This window comes from Oncorhynchus mykiss, chromosome 22 (genome assembly GCF_013265735.2).
Source record: "Oncorhynchus mykiss isolate Arlee chromosome 22, USDA_OmykA_1.1, whole genome shotgun sequence".
Lineage (NCBI taxonomy): Eukaryota > Metazoa > Chordata > Actinopteri > Salmoniformes > Salmonidae > Oncorhynchus > Oncorhynchus mykiss.
This window is the reverse complement of record NC_048586.1, coordinates 9,779,256-9,796,899: the sequence shown is the minus strand read 5'-3', so window position 1 is coordinate 9,796,899 and position 17,644 is coordinate 9,779,256. Positions and strand designations below refer to the sequence as shown.

The window sequence follows — 17,644 nt, the reverse complement described above, 5'->3', positions numbered from 1 at the left end:
TTTGTATGTGAACTGTATGTCCAATTACAAAAAATACCTTGTTCAGTAATCATCTCACATGTTAGTTGGCAGTGAATTACGTGACCATTGAGGGCAGCATCGATCAGATGGAAAAATATCTTCTTATACCACTTGGACGTTTTTCGAGTGCATTCCACAAAGCTGTTTATCATGTCCGCCTTATCCACATTTTGAGGTTATAGTCAAGCACACAGTCTGGTTTGATTTTTCTCTCTCCCATCAGGTGGTCCACCTTCCCTGTGGCCGACATGATTGCTGTATAGACAGTGGAGGACAAAGACGTCTCGTTTGTCATGCCACTTTACTGCCAGCTGTTGACCGTTCTCCTGGAACTCCACCTCCCCTCTCTGCATCTTCCTGCATCCAAATGCCGGCATCCTTTCCTGTTCGACCTGACTGTGCCACAGGCCCCTGTGCTGTTGGAGAGCAGATGCTGGAAGAGTGTGGGACTGCTGTAACAATTGTCCACATACAAAGTGTGTCCCTTGCTGAGATGAGGAGCCAGCATGGTCATCACCACGGACCCGGACACCCCAGGCCCCTCATAATGTTGGATGACAGTGGTGGACCCTGTGTAAACTATAATGTCCTGGACAAATCCTGTCTTCATGTCTATATTGACAGAACGCCAGCCGACCCTTCCATAACATCAGGGACTCATCAATGTATAGGTCCTTGTATGGCACAAAGACTCGACCAAATGATGATGTCAGGCTGGTAAGAACATTTCTTATTTTGTATAAATGGGATCATTTAGGATGACAGGAGCATTGTTGACGAAATACAGGCTTCACAGCAGAACTAGGAAGCGGTCTTGGGGAAAGAGGGTGGCAAAGTATTCTCCAGTATTCTCTTAGGGAGTTCTACTTTACTATCCCCATGAGAAGGATGGTCACCAGGAAGGTATACATTTTACTAATTGTGCTTGTCAGCCATTTAGCGAGTTTCCCACACACGCCTGGCTACCTCTTCTCTTGTAGCTCCAAGGCATAGCGATTGGTCTCCTCAACTATCTCTCCGACCAGCTCCACTGTCAGAAACAACTTGAAGCGCTCTGCCTCAGATGAAAATGGCAAGGGGCGTTGCACTCCAGACTGGGACTCATCAAAGCAAACAGCAGGGCCAGGAGGGGTGAAATGGCTGGCAGCCTTCCAGCTACCACAGAACTCCTGTACTTCATCCACTGTCGGTCTGCCTCCACCACCATCTTCAAAGGGACCTGGGACTTCATCGTGGACAAGGAGTCCTCAGATTCACGGTTCTCAATGGCTACAATGTTGGGAGGCAGCTCCTCACTATCAGAATCTGATTCCTGACTTTCATACTCAGACTCATTGTCATTAAAAAAAAACTCCAGAATTTCCGCATCTGTGAGTTGTCTCCTTTTGAAAAGACATTGCTGATGCTGCAGCTTATCTCACTAGCCTCATACATACAGTGGGGCAAAAAAGTATTTAGTCAGCCACCAATTGTGCAAGTTCTCCCACTTAAAAAGACGAGAGAGGCCTGTAATTTTCATCATAGGTACACTTCAACTATGACAGACAAAATGAGGGGGAAAAAAATCCAGCAAATCACAAAGGACTTTTTATGAATTTATTTGCAAATTTTGGTGGAAAATAAGTATTTGGTCACCTACAAACAAGCAAGATTTCTGGCTCTCACAGACCTGTAACTTCTTCTTTAAGAGGCTCCCCTGTCTTCCAATCGTTACCTGTATTAATGGCACCTGTTTGAACTTGTTATCAGTATAAAATACACCTGTCCACAACCTCAAACAGTCACAGTCCAGACTCCTATGGCCAAGACCAAAGAGCTGTCAAAGGACACCAGAAACAAAATTGTAGACCTGCACCAGGCTGGGAAGACTGAATCTGCAATAGGTAAGCAGCTTGGTTTGAAGAAATCAACTGTGGGAGAAATTATTAGGAAATGGAAGACATACAAGACCACTGATAATCTCCCTCGATCTGGGGCTCCACGCAAGACCTCACCCCGTGGGGTCAAAATAATCACAAGAACGGTGAGCAAAAATAGCAGAACCACACGGGGGGACCTAGTGAATGACCTGCAGAGAGCAGGTAACAAAGCCTACCATCAGTAACACACTACGCCGCCAGGGACTCAAATCCTGCAGTGCCAGACGTGTCCCCCTGCTTAAGCCAGTACATGTCCAGGCCCGTCTGAAGTTTGCTAGAGAGCAATTAGATGATCCAGAAGAAGATTGGGAGAATGTCATATGGTCAGATGAAACCAAAATATAACTTTTTGGTAAAAACTCAACTCGTCGTGTTCGGAGGACAAATAATGCTAAGTTGCATCCAAAGAACACCATACCTACTGTGAAGCATGGGGGTGGAAACATGCTTTGGGGCTGTTTTTCTGCAAAGGGACCAGGACGACTGATCCGTGTAAAGGAAGGAATGAATGGGGCCATGTATCGTGAGATTTTGAGTGAAAACCTCCTATCAGTAAGGGCATTGAAGATGAAACGTGGCTGGGTCTTTCAACATGACAATGATCCCAAACACACCGCCCGGGCAACGAAGGAGTGGCTTTGTAAGAAGCATTTCAAGGTCCCGGAGTGGCCTAGCCAGTCTCCAGACCTCAACCCCATAGAAAATCTTTGGAAGGAGTTGAAAGTCCGTGTTGCCCAGCAACAGCCCCAAAACATCACTGCTCTAGAGGAGATCTGCATGGAGGAATGGGCCAAAATACCAGCAACAGTGTGTGAAAACCTTGTGAAGACTTACAGAAAACATTTGACCTCTGCCATTGCCAACAAAGGGTATATAACAAAGTATTGAGATAAACTTTTGTTATTGACCAAATACTTATTTTCCAACATAATTTGCAAATAAATTCATTAAAAATCCTACAATGTGATTTTCTGGATTTTTTTTCTCATTTTGTCTGTCATTGTTGAAGTGTACCTATGATGAAAATTACAGGCCTCTCTCATCTTTTTAAGTGGGATAACTTGCACAATTGGTGGCTGACTAAATACTTTTTTGCCCCACTGTATACAAAAACACTGAATGGCTCAGAGTGGAAGTGAGAGGTTAAGTAATTGACTGCTGGCACATGTCACTTGTATCAATAAATTACTATCAGAAAATGTTTTGTGTGGTAATTATTTATACACTTACTGTTTTATTCACATGTTTTAAAGTTCTATTGACAAATCATGCATTCCGATTTTTGCATAGATTATAATGGGCACATGTATTTTTTGTTGTTGAAGTTTGTACTGATTATGATGAGCTACAAAGCATTCTTGGTGTCACGTAATCGTCTGTGGGACCAAAGATGTTATAACAAAATGAGGTGAGTAAAGGTTCACTCATTTTTTGAGAACTTCCGTAAATGAATGGTGGGATGTGAACGATGGTAGACGACACACCCAACATATATACTATAAACAGACCAAACTCATCTTGTCTTCTCTTATTATATTTGGTTACCGTGAGAGAGAAAAAAACATGGCAGCACGCAGAAACTACCCATCGTAGGATTACTTTCGATTTCCAGAGAGTGTTTTACTCAATTAAAACGGTCCGTTCTAAATAAGCGTTCTAATCACACTGGTTTGATCGTACGCTACAGGGACCACTGTAGAATGATCACACCCGTGTGATGGTACGTGAGAAAAGGTTAACACCAAGAATGATAGGGAACGGTTGACAATCAACCGTTCCCTATCATGGATGATGTTGGTTTTCGCCAGCTGGTCGAGCACCTTGAGCCCCGGCACACACTACCAAGTAGGCGCTATTTTTCAGATGTTGCCCAACCAAAACGCACATCTATGAGCTACTTGCTATGGGCGTCACTGCTATTAGCTTCACGGCTGACATTTGGACCAGCAATGTCAGCCCCGTGAGCATGCAGAGTCTGACAGTGGGTCGACAAGGATTTTGTACTGAGGAAAGCCGTATTGCAACTTGAAAACACAAACACACTCCTGGCGCCATTCGAACAACCGCGTCTGCAGCAGACGTGATACCCTCTGTCATGGCATTGATCCGCCTGAAACCCAGCTTTCTTATGTTCTCATGTTCTGAGCAAGGAACTTAAACATTAGCTTTTTTACATGGCACACATTGCACTTTTACTTCCTCTCCAACACTGTGTTTTTGCATTATTTAAACCAAATTGAACATGTTTCATTATTTATTTGAGACTAAATTGATATTATTAAGTTAAAATAAGTGTTCATTGTTCATTTAGTATTGTTGTAATTGTCATTATTAAAATTATATATATTAATTGTAATTGGCTTTTTTTGGTCCTCCAATCGGTATCGACACGGACAAATCATAAATCGGTTGACCTCTACAGCACAGCAAGTAAGTGAAATAAATAGGTTTGCCAACAAAATTACTTTTTGGTCCGTGTGTGTGTGAACTATTTAACTGTACTAGAATGCTTAAAAGGAGCAAAAATTTAAAATATCGGTATCGTTTTTTTGGGCAAGGAAAATATTGGGCATTGGTATCGGCCAAAAATGTAATATCGGTGCATCCCTAATATACAGTGCCTTGCGAAAGTATTCGGCCCCCTTGAACTTTGCGACCTTTTGCCACATTTCAGGCTTCAAACAAAGATATAAAACTGTATTTTTTTGTGAAGAATCAACAACAAGTGGGACACAATCATGAAGTGGAACGACATTTATTGGATATTTCAAACTTTTTTAACAAATCAAAAACTGAAAAATTGGGCGTGCAAAATTATTCAGCCCCTTTACTTTCAGTGCAGCAAACTCTCTCCAGAAGTTCAGTGAGGATCTCTGAATGATCCAATGTTGACCTAAATGACTAATGATGATAAATACAATCCACCTGTGTGTAATCAAGTCTCCGTATAAATGCACCTGCACTGTGATAGTCTCAGAGGTCCGTTAAAAGCGCAGAGAGCATCATGAAGAACAAGGAACACACAGGTCCGAGATACCTCAGGCAGGTCCGAGATACTGTTGTGAAGAAGTTTAAAGCCGGATTTGGATACAAAAAGATTTCCCAAGCTTTAAACATCCCAAGGAGCACTGTGCAAGCGATAATATTGAAATGGAAGGAGTATCAGACTACTGCAAATCTACCAAGACCTGGCCGTCCCTCTAAACTTTCAGCTCATACAAGGAGAAGACTGATCAGAGATGCAGCCAAGAGGCCCATGATCACTCTGGATGAACTGCAGAGATCTACAGCTGAGGCGGGAGACTCTGTCCATAGGACAACAATCAGTCGTATATTGCACAAATCTGGCCTTTATGGAAGAGTGGCAAGAAGAAAGCCATTTCTTAAAGATATCCATAAAAAGTGTCGTTTAAAGTTTGCCACAAGCCACCTGGGAGACACACCAAACATGTGGAAGAAGGTGCTCTGGTCAGATGAAACCAAAATGGAACGTTTTGGCAACAATGCAAAACGTTATGTTTGGCGTAAAAGCAACACAGCTGAACACACCATCCCCACTGTCAAACATGGTGGTGGCAGCATCATGGTTTGGGCCTGATTTTCTTCAGCAGGGACAGGGAAGATGGTTAAAATTGATGGGAAGATGGATGGAGCCAAATACAGGACCATTCTGGAAGAAAACCTGATGGAGTCTGCAAAAGACCCGAGACTGGGACGGAGATTTGTCTTCCAACAAGACAATGATCCAAAACATAAAGCAAAATCTACAATGGAATGGTTCAAAAATAAAACATATCCAGGTGTTAGAATGGCCAAGTCAAAGTCCAGACCTGAATCCAATCGAGAATCTGTGGAAAGAACTGAAAACTGCTGTTCACAAATGCTCTCCATCCAACCTCACTGAGCTCGAGCTGTTTTGCAAGGAGGAATGGGAAAAAATGTCAGTCTCTCGATGCGCAAAACTGATAGAGACATACCCCAAGCGACTTACAGCTGTAATCGCAGCAAAAGGTGGCGCTACAAAGTATTAACTTAAGGGGGCTGAATAATTTTGCATGCCCAATTTTTCAGTTTTTGATTTGTTAAAAAAGTTTGAAATATCCAATAAATGTCGTTCCACTTCATGATTGTGTCCCACTTGTTGTTGATCCTTCACAAAAAAATACAGTTTTATATCTTTATGTTTGAAGCCTGAAATGTGGCAAAAGGTCGCACTGTAAATATAGAGATTTATATTTACTAAGGAGAAAGAAGCTCTTCATTTCATGGGGCATACTCAACCGACCCAACACCAATATGTAGCACCCACTTGAGGTAAAAACCTGGCTGCTACAGCAGTGGAGCCTTTACTACCAGCACTAGAGAAGAGGAGGGAATAAGGATGGATTTCTTACCTGAATCTCATACAAATGAGCGATGTGGAACTGAACTGTGAATAGAAAAAGAGAGAGCTAGAGATATAAACTGATACACAGGACAGGAGAATAATCACTTACATAGGGTGCTCTCTCACATTTCCCCTAGTGATGCAACCAAAACAGAAGCTACAGCAACAACTGGTAGAAATTCATGATTGAAGAAAAACATGTTTTTACAGAGAGCTATAGCAAATAAATTCATGTACTGTTTCTGTATCCCTGTGGGGAAAGATGGGTGCAGACCAAAGTAGTCTGCATGGTGTGTGGTTACAGATGGGAGAGGGGGAGGTTAGGTCCCCTGTGTGTGTGTGTGTGTGTGTGTGTGTGTGTGTGTGTGTGTGTGTGTGTGTGTGTGTGTGTGTGTGGATGAAACTGCTCACATGTAAGTGTGTGTCAGAGTCTCAGCTCTGCCGAGGTACTTTATGCCCGATCCCCCCTAATGCTGTCTCCTAGGCAACCCAGTCTTAGGCAGGCGTTCGGAGTGTGTGTGTGTGTGTGTGCGCGCGTGTCTCCTTGACAACCCCCGGCTCAGGCAAACGGGCTGTGGGGAAATGGCATGACAACTGGGAGGAAATAATCAAATTATAAAAATATCCAGCCGGCATTTTGTGGCCTTTCCTTTATGTGGTAAATACTGAGAAATGGTCAACTTGACAATGTCATATTTAATAATCCAGCAACACATCAGCTCGCCTACCTAACTCAACATGCTGGGAGAGAACAGGAGAGAGAGGTAATGAATTGGGGTTTCAGTGATGGTACCAAACAGGAGAGGAATGCTGTTTGTGCATGCAGAGAGAAATGGGGGTGTAATGTTACTTACTTTCAGCTTTGGACAAAGTGCAGGGGTTGGAGTCAATCAAAGCCAGTTGAAAATGCTGCAGAGAGAGAGAGAGAGAGAGAGTGACAGAGAGAGAGAGAGAGAGAGAGAGAGAGAGAGAGAGAGACAGAAAAACAGAGAGTGAGAGAGAGAGAGAGAGAGAGAGAGCGAGAGAGAGAGAGAGAGAGAGAGAGAGAGAGAGAGACATGGTTGGAGGGTTTCCATGCAACTTTGTTCCAATATGGCAAAGGTTCAGCATTTTACACGAAGGATACACACGTCTGGTTCCTCCAGGCTGACAAACGTCTGCTTAAAAAGTATAACGTGAAACTGATCCAATGGATGGTCTAACGGGGCAACAGACAGAGTGCGTACACAAAGACAGGGTTGCCAATGGCAGTGGTTCTCAAACCTCTCCATGGGGACCCCCAGACATTTCACAATTTTGTTGAAGCCCTGAACTAATCAGTTTCACCTAGTCAAGGGCTTGATGATTAGTTGTGCTATAAAAAAAAAAATCAGGTGTGCTATAGCTGTGGAATAGTTCAAATACATAGAACGGCTGAGGGTCCCACGAGGCCTATGGGACCCCTGGCCTATGGGACTAGCCTCCAGGATCCTGCTGCAACGTCTCCTCAACTCTCTGTGGATGATATCATTTTCCCAACTCCCCCTAGTCTAGCGTTTGTAAATCTGAATGAGACTGGATAGGTGTAATCAATATTGCGATAGCCTCACCTAACCTTCCAGAGGGCTCCTCGACATATACTTTTTACCTATTCAGTCTCTTCAGATGTGCACCCACCAGGTGAAGGGGAGGCTAGTCACTCAGACAGACACACCAGCAGCAGACATAGCAGAGCAGCAGCCTTTCACTGCAGCAGAAAGCAGCCCTTTAAAACACACACACCACACATACCTCAACGACCCCATTACACTGCAGCAACATGACAGAGAGGGGGAGAGAAACAGGGAAGGGGAAAGGGATAACAGAGGCGACCTGCAGAATGTCCTCATCCTCCTCAAATCCTTCATCTCACCACATCATATGTCCATTCATCTTATCCAAACGGACATTCCTTCTGTTCATCCTTGGAAGGATAGACTTAATCCTCCCTCTACCCACACTAGTAACTCTCTGTCTGTCACAGATGACAGGACTCAGGAGCAGCCTGGACACTAATGCTCACGCTTGGCGGATGGGAGTTTAGCCTGGATGCTACTGCAAATGTTAACTTGTGGCTAACCGTTAACCCCACCCAGGGTTCACAGAGAGATTAACCCAGAACACAGAGCCAGGTGGTAGGTCAGGGCCACCAAGCTTTCCAGTAGGGAAGCCAAGTCTACACTCATTGCTTTGGGACAGGATGGAGATCTGAATCACTTTGATCCTCATCCTGCCCTGTCGGGTGACACCTCAGCAACAAACGGCCCAATCCCAACTAATAATCCCTGCTAGTCAGCCAAGCAGAAAGCCATCTGCAGCAGACAGTCTAGTCAACCAGTCAGTCAGTCCAGCCAGCTGGTTAAGAGCAGTAGCTCCCCCTCCTGTACCTGGGGCAGGCAGCAGGCCCCAGTCTCAACATGTAGTCTCTATTGGTTTCAGTTGCTTGTTCTGGTGGCTGCAGCTCTTAGAGCAATTTGCTAACCCTGATGTCCTTGCCGTGTCTGAATCCTGGCTCAGGAAGGCCACCAAAAATTATGAGATTTCCATACCCAACTATAACATTTTCCGTCAAGATAGAACTGCCAAAGGGGGAGGAGTTGCAGTCTACTGCAGAGATAGCCTGCAAAGTAATGTCATACTTTCCAGGTCCATACCCAAACAGTTCGAACTACTAATTTTAAAAATTACTCTCTCCAGAAATAAGTCTCTCACTGTTGACGCCTGCTACCGACACCCCTCAGCTCTTCTGTGAGCAGGCCTTTCTAATCGACCTGGCCCGGGTATCCTGGAAGGAAATTGACCTCATCGTCAGTTGAGGATGCCTGGTCAATCTTTAAAAGTAACTTCCTCACCATTTTAGATGAGCATGCTCTGTTCAAAAAAATGCAGAACTAAGAACAGATATAGCCCTTGGTACACTGCAGACCTGACTGCCCTCGACCAGCACAAAAACATCCTGTGGCGGACTGCAATAGCATCGAATAGTCCCCGCGATATGCAACTGTTCAGGGAAGTCAGGAACCAATACACGCAGTCAGTCAGGAAAGCAAAGACCAGCTTCTTCAGGCAGAAATTTGTATCCTGTAGCTCTAACTACAAAAAGTTCTGGGACACTGTAAGGTCCATGGAGAACAAGAGCCCCTCCTCCCAGCTGCCCACTGCACTGAGGCTAGGTAACACGGTCACCACCGATAAATCCATGATTATCGAAAACTTCAACAAGCATTTCTCAACGGCTGGCCATGCCTTCCTCCTGGCTACTCCAACCTCGGCCAACAGCTCCGCCCCCCCCACAGCTACTCGCCCAAGCCTCTCCAGGTTCTCCTTTACCCAAATCCAGATAGCAGATGTTCTGAAAGAGCTGCAAAACCTGGACCCGTACAAATCAGCTGGGTCTGACAATCTGGACCCTCTATTTCTGAAACTATCCGCCGCCATTGTCGCAACCCTTATTAACAGCCTGTTACCCCTCTCTTTCATATCGTCTGAGATCCCCAAGGATTGGAAAGCTGCCGCAGTCATCCCTCTTCAAAGGGGGAGACACCCTGGACCCAAACTGTTACAGACCTATATCCATCCTGCCCTGCCTATCTAAGGTCTTCGAAAGCCAAGTCAACAAACAGGTCACTGACCATCTCGAATCCCACCGTACCTTCTCCGCTGTGCAATCTGGTTTCCGAGCCGGTCACGGGTGCACCTCAGCCACGCTGAAGGTACTAAACGATATCATAACCGCCATCTATAAAAGACAGTACTGTGCAGCCGTCTTCATCGACCTTGCCAAGGCTTTCGACTCTGTCAATCACCATATTCTTATCGGCAGACTCAGTAGCCTCGGTTTTTCTGATGACTGCCTTGCCTGGTTCACCAACTACTTTGCAGACAGAGTTCAGTGTGTCAAATCGGAGGGCATGCTGTCCGGTCCTCTGGCAGTCTATGGGGGTGCCACAGGGTTCAATTCTCGGGCAGACTATTTTCTCTGTATATATCAATGATGTTGCTCTTGCTGCGGGCGATTCCCTGATCCACCTCTACGTAGACGACACCATTCTGTATGCTTCCGGCCCGTCAATGGACACTGTACTATCTAACCTCCAAACGAGCTTCAATGCCATACAACTGCTCTTAAATGCTAGTAAAACCAAATGCATGCTTTTCAACCATTCGCTGCCTGCACCCGCACGCCCGACTAGCATCACCACCCTGGATGGTTCCGACCTAGAATATGTGGACATCTATAAGTACCTAGGTGTCTGGCTAGACTGTAAACTCTCCTTCCAGACTCATATCAAACATCTCCAATCTAAAATTAAATCTAGAGTCGGCTTTCTATTCCGCAACAAAGCCTCCTTCACTCACGCCGCCAAACTTACCCTAGTAAAACTGACTATCCTACCGATCCTCGACTTCGGCGATGTCATCTACAAAATAGCTTCCAATAATCTACTCAGCAAACTGGATGCAGTTTATCACAGTGCCATCCGTTTTGTTACTAAAGCACCTTATACCACCCACCACTGTGACCTGTATGCTCTAGTCGGATGGCCCTCGCTACATATTCGTCGCCAGACCCACTGGCTCCAGGTCATCTACAAGTCCATGCTAGGTAAAGCTCCGCCTTATCTCAGTTCACTGGTCACGATGGCAACACCCACCCGTAGCACGCGTTCCAGCAGGTGTATCTCACTGATCATCCCTAAAGCCAACACCTCATTTGGCCGCCTTTTGTTCCAGTTCTCTGCTGCCTGTGACTGGAACAAATTGCAAAAATTGCTGAAGTTGGAGACTTATCTCCCTCACCAACTTCAAACATCTGCTATCTGAGCAGCTAACCGATCGCTGCAGTTGTACATAGTCTATCGGTAAATAGCCCACCCAATTTTACCTATCTCATCCCCATACTGTTTATATTTATTTCCTTTTCTGCTCTTTTGCACACCAATATCTCTACCTGTACATGAACATCTGATAATTTATCACTCCAGTGTTAATCAGCAAAATTGTAATTATTTGCCTACCTCCTCATGCCTTTTGCACACAATGTATATAGACTCTCTTGTTTTCCCCTACTGTGTTATTGACTTGTTAATTGTTTACTCCATGTGTAACTCTGTGTTGTCTGCTATGCTTTATCTTGGCCAGGTCGCAGTTGCAAATGAGAACTTGTTCTCAACTAGCCTACCTGGTTAAATAAAGGTGAAATAAATACAAATAAAAAATAAAAATTCAGGAAGCATGTGAAGGAAGACATGATCTGGACCTCAAGCCATCAACCCTGGTCTTGGGAGAGGTACAGGCTTTTGTTCCAGCCCAGCTTTAACTAACACACCTGATTCATCACAACCTTCATTAGGCATCAGGTGTTAGTTCTGGGTTGGAACAAGAGCCTGCCTGCACATGCTGTAGTTCTCCAACACAAGCAAAGGAGTAAAGACTGAAGACAGAACAGCCAGCAGCACTATAAAGGCCATAGCATAATCCCCCAATACAAATACACCATGACCAATGCCTAAACAGATAGTTAAACACACTTCTGCAGCATGCAGAACAGTGGCGCCGGAGAAGAAGACTGATATTTTATGTGTCCCCAACCGATTGTGTTTCTTTGTTCATGTATTTGCATTATTTTGTAAAACTTATTTTGTACAACTTTGCTGCTCCCGTCTCTTATGACCGAAAATAACTTCTGGACATCAGGACTGCGATTACTCACCACAGACTGGCAGAATCCTTTTTTAACGAGTCTGACGAGCCCGACGCAAACAATATACTGCTTTCTCGAGAACAGGCCCAGATCCCCGTGATTTGCGTGAAGAGGAGGCGGAGAAAAGGGGGCCAAAGGGCGGGCTGCCTTCTGAGAATTTGTAGGCGGTCGAATAAATGCCCACTTCCTTGCATTCTGCTAGAAAACGTGCAATCTTGGAGAATAAAATAGATGACCTACGCGCAAGATTAAGCTACCAACGGGAAATTCAAAATTGTAACATCTTATGCTTCACGGAGTCGTGGCTGAACAAAGACACTATCAACATACAGCTGGGTGGTTATACGCTCTACAGGCAGGATAGAACAACGGCGTCTGGTAAGACAAGGGGCGGCGGATTATGTATTTTTGTAAATAACATCTGGTGCACGATATCTAAGGACGTCTTGAGCTACTGACAATTTTGTATTTTTTTTATTTCACCTTTATTTAACCAGGCAAGCTAACTACGAACAAGTTCTCATTTGCAACTGTGACCTGGCCAAGATAAAGCATAGCGGTTCGACACATACAACAACACAGAGTTACACATGGAATGAACAAAACATACAGTCAATAATACAGTAGAGCAAAAAGGAAAAAAGTCTATATACAGTGAGTGCAAATAAGGTGAAATAAGGAGAGGGAGTTAAGGCAATAAATAGGCCATGGTGGCGAAATAATTACAATATGGCAATTAAACACTGGAATGGTAGATGTGCAAAAGATGGATGTGCAAGTAGAGATACTGTGGTGCAAAAGGAGCTAAATAAATAAATGAATACAGTATGGGAATGAGGTAGATAGATGGACTGTATACAGATGGGCTATGAACAGGTGCAGTGATCTGTGAGCTGCTCTGTTAGATGGTTCTTAAAGCTATTGAGGGAGATGGGAATCTCCAGCTTCAGTGATTTTTGCAGTTCGTTCCAGTCAGTGGCAGCAGAGAACTGGAAGGAAAGGCGAACAAAGGAGGAATTGGCTTTGGGGGTGACTAGTGAGATATACCTGCTGGAGCGTGTGCTACGAGTGGGTGCTGCTATGGTGACCAGCGAGCTGAGATAGGGCGGGGCTTTACCTAGCAGAGACTTGTAGATAACCCGTAGCCAGTGGGTTTGGCGACGAGTATGAAGCGAGGGCCAGCCAACGAGAGCGTACCTGTCGCAGTGGTGGGTAGTATATGGGGCTTTGGTGACAAAACGGATGGCACTGTGATAGACTACATCCAGTTTGCTGAGTAGAGTGTTGGAGGCTATTTTATAGATGACATCGCCGAAGTACAGGATCGGTAGGATGGTCAGTTTTACGAGGGTATGTTTGGCAGCATGAGTGAAGGAAGCTTTGTTGCGAAATGGGAAGCCAATTCTAGATTTAATTTTTGATTGGAGATGCTTAATGTGAATCTGGAAGGAGAGTTTACAGTCTAGCCAGACACCTAGGTATTTGTAGTTATCGACATATTCTAAGGAGGGTCTAGATTGTCTAGCCCGGCTGATTTGTAGGGGTCCAGATTTTGCAGCTCTTTCAGAACATTAGCTATCTGGATATGGGTGAAGGAGAAATGGTGGGGGCTTGGGCGGGTTGCTGTGGAGGGTGCCGGGCAGTTGACCGGGGTAGGGGTAGCCAGGTGGAAAGCATGGCCAGCCGTAGAGAAATGCTTATTGAAATTCTCAATTATAGTGGATTTGTCGGTTGTAGCAGTGTTTCCTAGCCTCGGAGCAGTGGGTAGCTGGGATGAGGTGCTCTTATTCTCCATGGACTTTACAGTGTCCCAGAACTTTTTTGAGTTTGTACTGCAGGATGCAAATTTCTGTTTAAAAAAGCTAGCCTTAGCTTTCCTAACTGCCTGTGTATATTGGTTCCTAACTTCGCTGGAAAGGTGCATATCACGGGGGCTATTCGATGCTAATGCAGAACGCCACAGGATGATTTTGTGCTGGTCAAGGGCAGACAAGTCTGGAGTGAACCAAGGGCTATATCTATTCTTGGTTCTACATTTTTTTTAAATGGGGCATGCCTATTTAAGATGGTGAGGAAGGCACTTTTAAAGAATAACCAGGCATCCTCTACTGTCGGGATGAGGTCAATGTCGTTCCAGGATACCCCGGCCAGGTTGATTAGAAAGGTCTGCTCACAGAAGTGTTTTAGGGAGCGTTTGACAGTGATGAGGGGTGGTCGTTTGCTCGCAGACCCATTACGGATGCAGGCAATGAGGCAGTGATCACTGAGCTCTTGGTTGAAAACAGCAGAGGTGTATTTGGAGGGTGAGTTAGTTAGGATGATATCTATGAGGGTGCTCGTGTTTACGGATTTGGGGTTATATCTGGTAGGTTCATTGATAAGTTGTGTGAGATTGAGGGCATCAAGCTTAGATTGAAGGATGGCCGGTGTGTTAAGCATGTCCCAGTTTAGGTCACCTAGCAGCACGAGTTCAGAAGATAGATGGGGGGCAATCAAATCACATATGGTGTTGAGAGCACAGCTGGGGGCAGAGGGTGGTCTATAGCAAGCGGCAACGATGAGAGACTTGTTTCTGGAAAGGTTCATTTTTAGAAGTAGAAGCTCAAATTGTTTGGGTACAGACCTGAATAGTAAGACAGAACTCTGCAGGTTATCTTTGCAGTAAATTGCAACACCGTTATATCTTGTCGGAAAATGTTATAGTTAGGAATGGAAATTTCAAGGTTTTTGGTGGTCTTCCTAAACCAGGATTCAGACACGGCTAGGGCATCTGGATTGGTGGAGTGTGCTAGGGCAGTGAATAAAACAAACTTAGGGAGGAGGCTTCTAATGCTAACATGCATGAAACCAAGGCTTTTACGGTTGCAGAAGTCAACAAATGAGAGAGCCTGGGGGAAGGAGTGGAGGTAGACACTGCAGGGCCTGGATTAACCTCTACATCACCGGAGGAACAGAGGAGGAGTAGGATAAGGGGACGGCTAAAGGCTAACAGAACTGGACGCCTAGTACGTTCAGAACAGAGAGTAAAAGGAGCAGATTTCTGGGCACGGTAGAATATATTCAATGCATAATGTACAGACAAAGGTATAGTAGGATGTGAATACAATGGGGGTAAACCTGTGCATATAGTGATATTGAAAGAGATATTGTCTCTAGAAATAGCATTTAAACAAGGTGATGTCACTGCGTGTGTGGGGGGTGGAACTAAATTGTTAGCCGAGGCGTGTTGAGCAGTGCTAGAGGCTCTACAGTGAAATAAAACAATAGTTACAAACTAGAACAGTAATCGACACGGCATGGTGACGTTAGGGAAAGGCATGCGTAGCCGGGTGATCATACAAGTCCAGTGCTTCAAGCAGCACGGGGCTAGCAGGCTAACAGAAAGGCCTTAGAGGGATGACGCGACGGAGGAAAGTCTGTTGTGCCCCCCTTGTGCAGTTACATCAGTGGACGGATCAGCAGGGCTCCGTGTGGTAAACCAGGCCAATTGGCAAAATATGTATAGTGGCCGAAAAAATATGTCCGAAGGGCCTCTTAAGTCAGCAGTCCAATGTGCTTAAGATAGCTAGCAGACTGCAGATTAGCGGCTGTGCGTTCAGGGGTCGTTAGCTGCTATAATTCCAGGTGGGAAAAAAATATATTAAAAGATATCATAATAAAAAAAATTATAACAAAAAAAAATAGGTTCAGAGCTTGCGGTAGGAATCCGGAGATATCGAGAAGAATATGGCTGACTAGCTCTGGTTTGAGTCACGCTGTACAGACTGGCGAGAGTTGTCCGGGATAAAGGTAGCTGATGACCGCTAGCAAAGGATAGCTGACTGCTAGCTAGTGACTTGTATTCATGTATTCGATGGGCCTCGTAAGCCAACAGTCCGTTGTGCTCTAGACAGCTAGCATTCAGGGGACGTTAGCTGCGAAGGTCGGAAGGTGAGAAGGTTCAGAGCTTGCGATAGGAATCCGGGGATATGGAGAGAAAAAATAGGTCCGGTATGCTCTGGTTGAATCGCATTGTACAAACTGGCAAGAGCTCTCCGAGCTAAGGTTAGCTGATGACCGTTAGCCGGCTAGTTAGCTGGCTAGTTTATGTTGGAGAGATTCCAGTAAGAGGCAAAGAAAAACTTTAGAGAAAAAGCAGGTCCACATCACATTGGGTGAGACGGGTTGCAGGAGAGTATTTTGAAATAAGGGTTTCGAAAAATATAAAAAGATATGCGAAGAAAAATATATAAAAATATATATACACGACACGACAAGATGAAGCACAAATACGTCTGGCTGATACACCATCTTGGATATTTAACAATTACAACAAATGGCAATTACAACAATACTGAACTTAATATAACTTAATATAATACATCAATAAAAGCAATTTAGCCTCAAATAAATAATGAAACATGTTCAATTTGGTTTAAATAATGCAAAAACAAAGTGTTGGAGAAGAAAGTAAAAGTACAATATGTACAATGTAAAAAATATAACTTTTAAGTAACTTGCTCAGAACATGAGAACAAAGCTGGTGGTTCCTTTTAACATGAGTCTTCAATATTCCCAGGTAAGAAGTTTTAGGTAGTAGTTATTATAGGAATTCTTGGACTATTTCTCTCTATACCCTTTGTATTTCATATACCTTTGACTATTGGATGTTCTTATAGTGACTTTAGTATTGCCAGTGTAACAGTATAGCTTCCATCCCTCTCCTCGCCGCTACCTGGGCTCGAACCAGGAACACATCGACAACAGCCACCCTCGAAGCAGCGTTACCCATGCAGAGCAAGGGGAACAACTACTCCAAGTCTCAGAGCGAGTGATGTTTGAAACGCTATTAACGCGCACCCCACTAACTAGGTAGCGATTTCTCATCGGTTACTCCAGCCTAATCTCAGGAGTTGATAAGCTTGAAGTCATAAACAGTGCAATGCTTGAAGCATTGCAAAGAGCTGCTGGCAAAACGCACGAAAGTGCTGTTTGAATGAATGCTTACGAGCCTGCTGCTGCCTACCATCGCTCAGTCAGACTGCTCTATCAAATCATAAACTTAATTATAACATAATAACACACAGAAATACGAGCCTTTGGTCATTAATATGGTCGAATCCGGAAACTATCATTTCGAAAACAAAACATTTATTCTTTCAGTGAAATACGGAACCGTTCTGTATTTTATCTAACGGATGGTATCCCTAAGTCTAAATATTGCTGTTACATTACACAACCTTCAATGTTATGTAATAATTACGTAAAACTCAGTTTTACTCAAATTAGTTCGCAATGAGCCAGGTGGCCCAAACTGTTGCATATACCCTGACTCTGCGTGCAATGAATGCAAGAGAAGTGACACAATTTCACATGGTTAATATTGCCTGCTAACCTTTCTTTTAGCTAAATATGCAGGTTTAAAAATATATACTTTTGTGTATTGCTTTTAAGAAAGGAATGGATGTTTATGGTTAGGTACACGTTGGAGCAACGACAGTCCTTTTTCACGAAAGCACACAGCATCGATTTATGTAACGCAGGACACGCTAGATAAACTAGTAATATCATCAACCATGTGTAGTTATAACTAGTGATTATGATTGATTGATTGTT

At 44.2% G+C, this 17,644-nt stretch overlaps 1 protein-coding gene across 6 annotated transcripts in view; it reads right to left on the bottom strand.

The window, feature by feature from the left end:
* kdm6a (lysine (K)-specific demethylase 6A) overlaps window positions 1-17,644 on the bottom strand; it is an 89,725-nt gene that overhangs the window by 32,654 nt on the left and 39,427 nt on the right. For all 6 annotated transcript variants that reach the window (XM_036958693.1, XM_036958694.1, XM_036958695.1 and 3 more), the window contains 2 exons: window positions 7,182-7,236; window positions 6,335-6,369 (listed from right to left, as the gene is read on the bottom strand). In XM_036958693.1, the coding sequence (XP_036814588.1) occupies window positions 6,335-6,369; window positions 7,182-7,236 (90 nt within the window). The remainder of the gene's footprint in view (window positions 1-6,334; window positions 6,370-7,181; window positions 7,237-17,644) is intronic.